This window comes from Nicrophorus vespilloides, unplaced genomic scaffold, assembly GCF_001412225.1.
Source record: "Nicrophorus vespilloides isolate i.1.1-1 unplaced genomic scaffold, Nicve_v1.0, whole genome shotgun sequence".
Classification (NCBI taxonomy): domain Eukaryota; kingdom Metazoa; phylum Arthropoda; class Insecta; order Coleoptera; family Silphidae; genus Nicrophorus; species Nicrophorus vespilloides.
The window spans coordinates 81,553-81,939 of record NW_017095640.1 but is presented as its reverse complement, the minus strand read 5'-3'; the positions used below and the strand labels follow the sequence as shown (position 1 = coordinate 81,939).

At 35.1% G+C, this 387-nt stretch overlaps 1 protein-coding gene across 1 annotated transcript in view; it reads right to left on the bottom strand.

The window, feature by feature from the left end:
• Nucleotides 1-251: 251 nt before the first annotated feature.
• LOC108558653 (neural-cadherin) overlaps nucleotides 252-387 on the bottom strand; it is a 50,346-nt gene continuing 50,210 nt past the window's right edge. Inside the window, exon 8 of the mRNA XM_017915642.1 lies at nucleotides 252-265. Within this exon, the coding sequence (XP_017771131.1) occupies nucleotides 252-265 (14 nt within the window). The remainder of the gene's footprint in view (nucleotides 266-387) is intronic.

The following is a 387-nucleotide window of genomic DNA, read 5'->3' as shown; positions in this document are numbered from 1 at the left end:
ATTATTAAAGTCCAACATCTGAATATTAATGCTAACGAAAAGGTTGTTTTACGCCCCGAAGGGGTTCATACAGTATGTTATTCGAAAGTATTGTATGGTCCCCTTCGGGGTGACAAAAATCTCTTACTCTCGCTTTGTTAGATCCCACCGATATAACTCAACTAATCTATACTTAACATGTTTTTAATTAACCCTTCGCCTTTGTTAATTTCTTCTACTTTTTTAATGCCTAACCCGGACTTCCATTATACTCAATCAGGTAATTCTAATAACACAGCATGTTAATATAATACAGCGGTCGGGGAACGGGGGTAAATTACCGAAAATGGGGTAAAAATGAATTTTTTTGGGTAATAGGGAAATTTTTCTAATTTCATCTTACCAAAC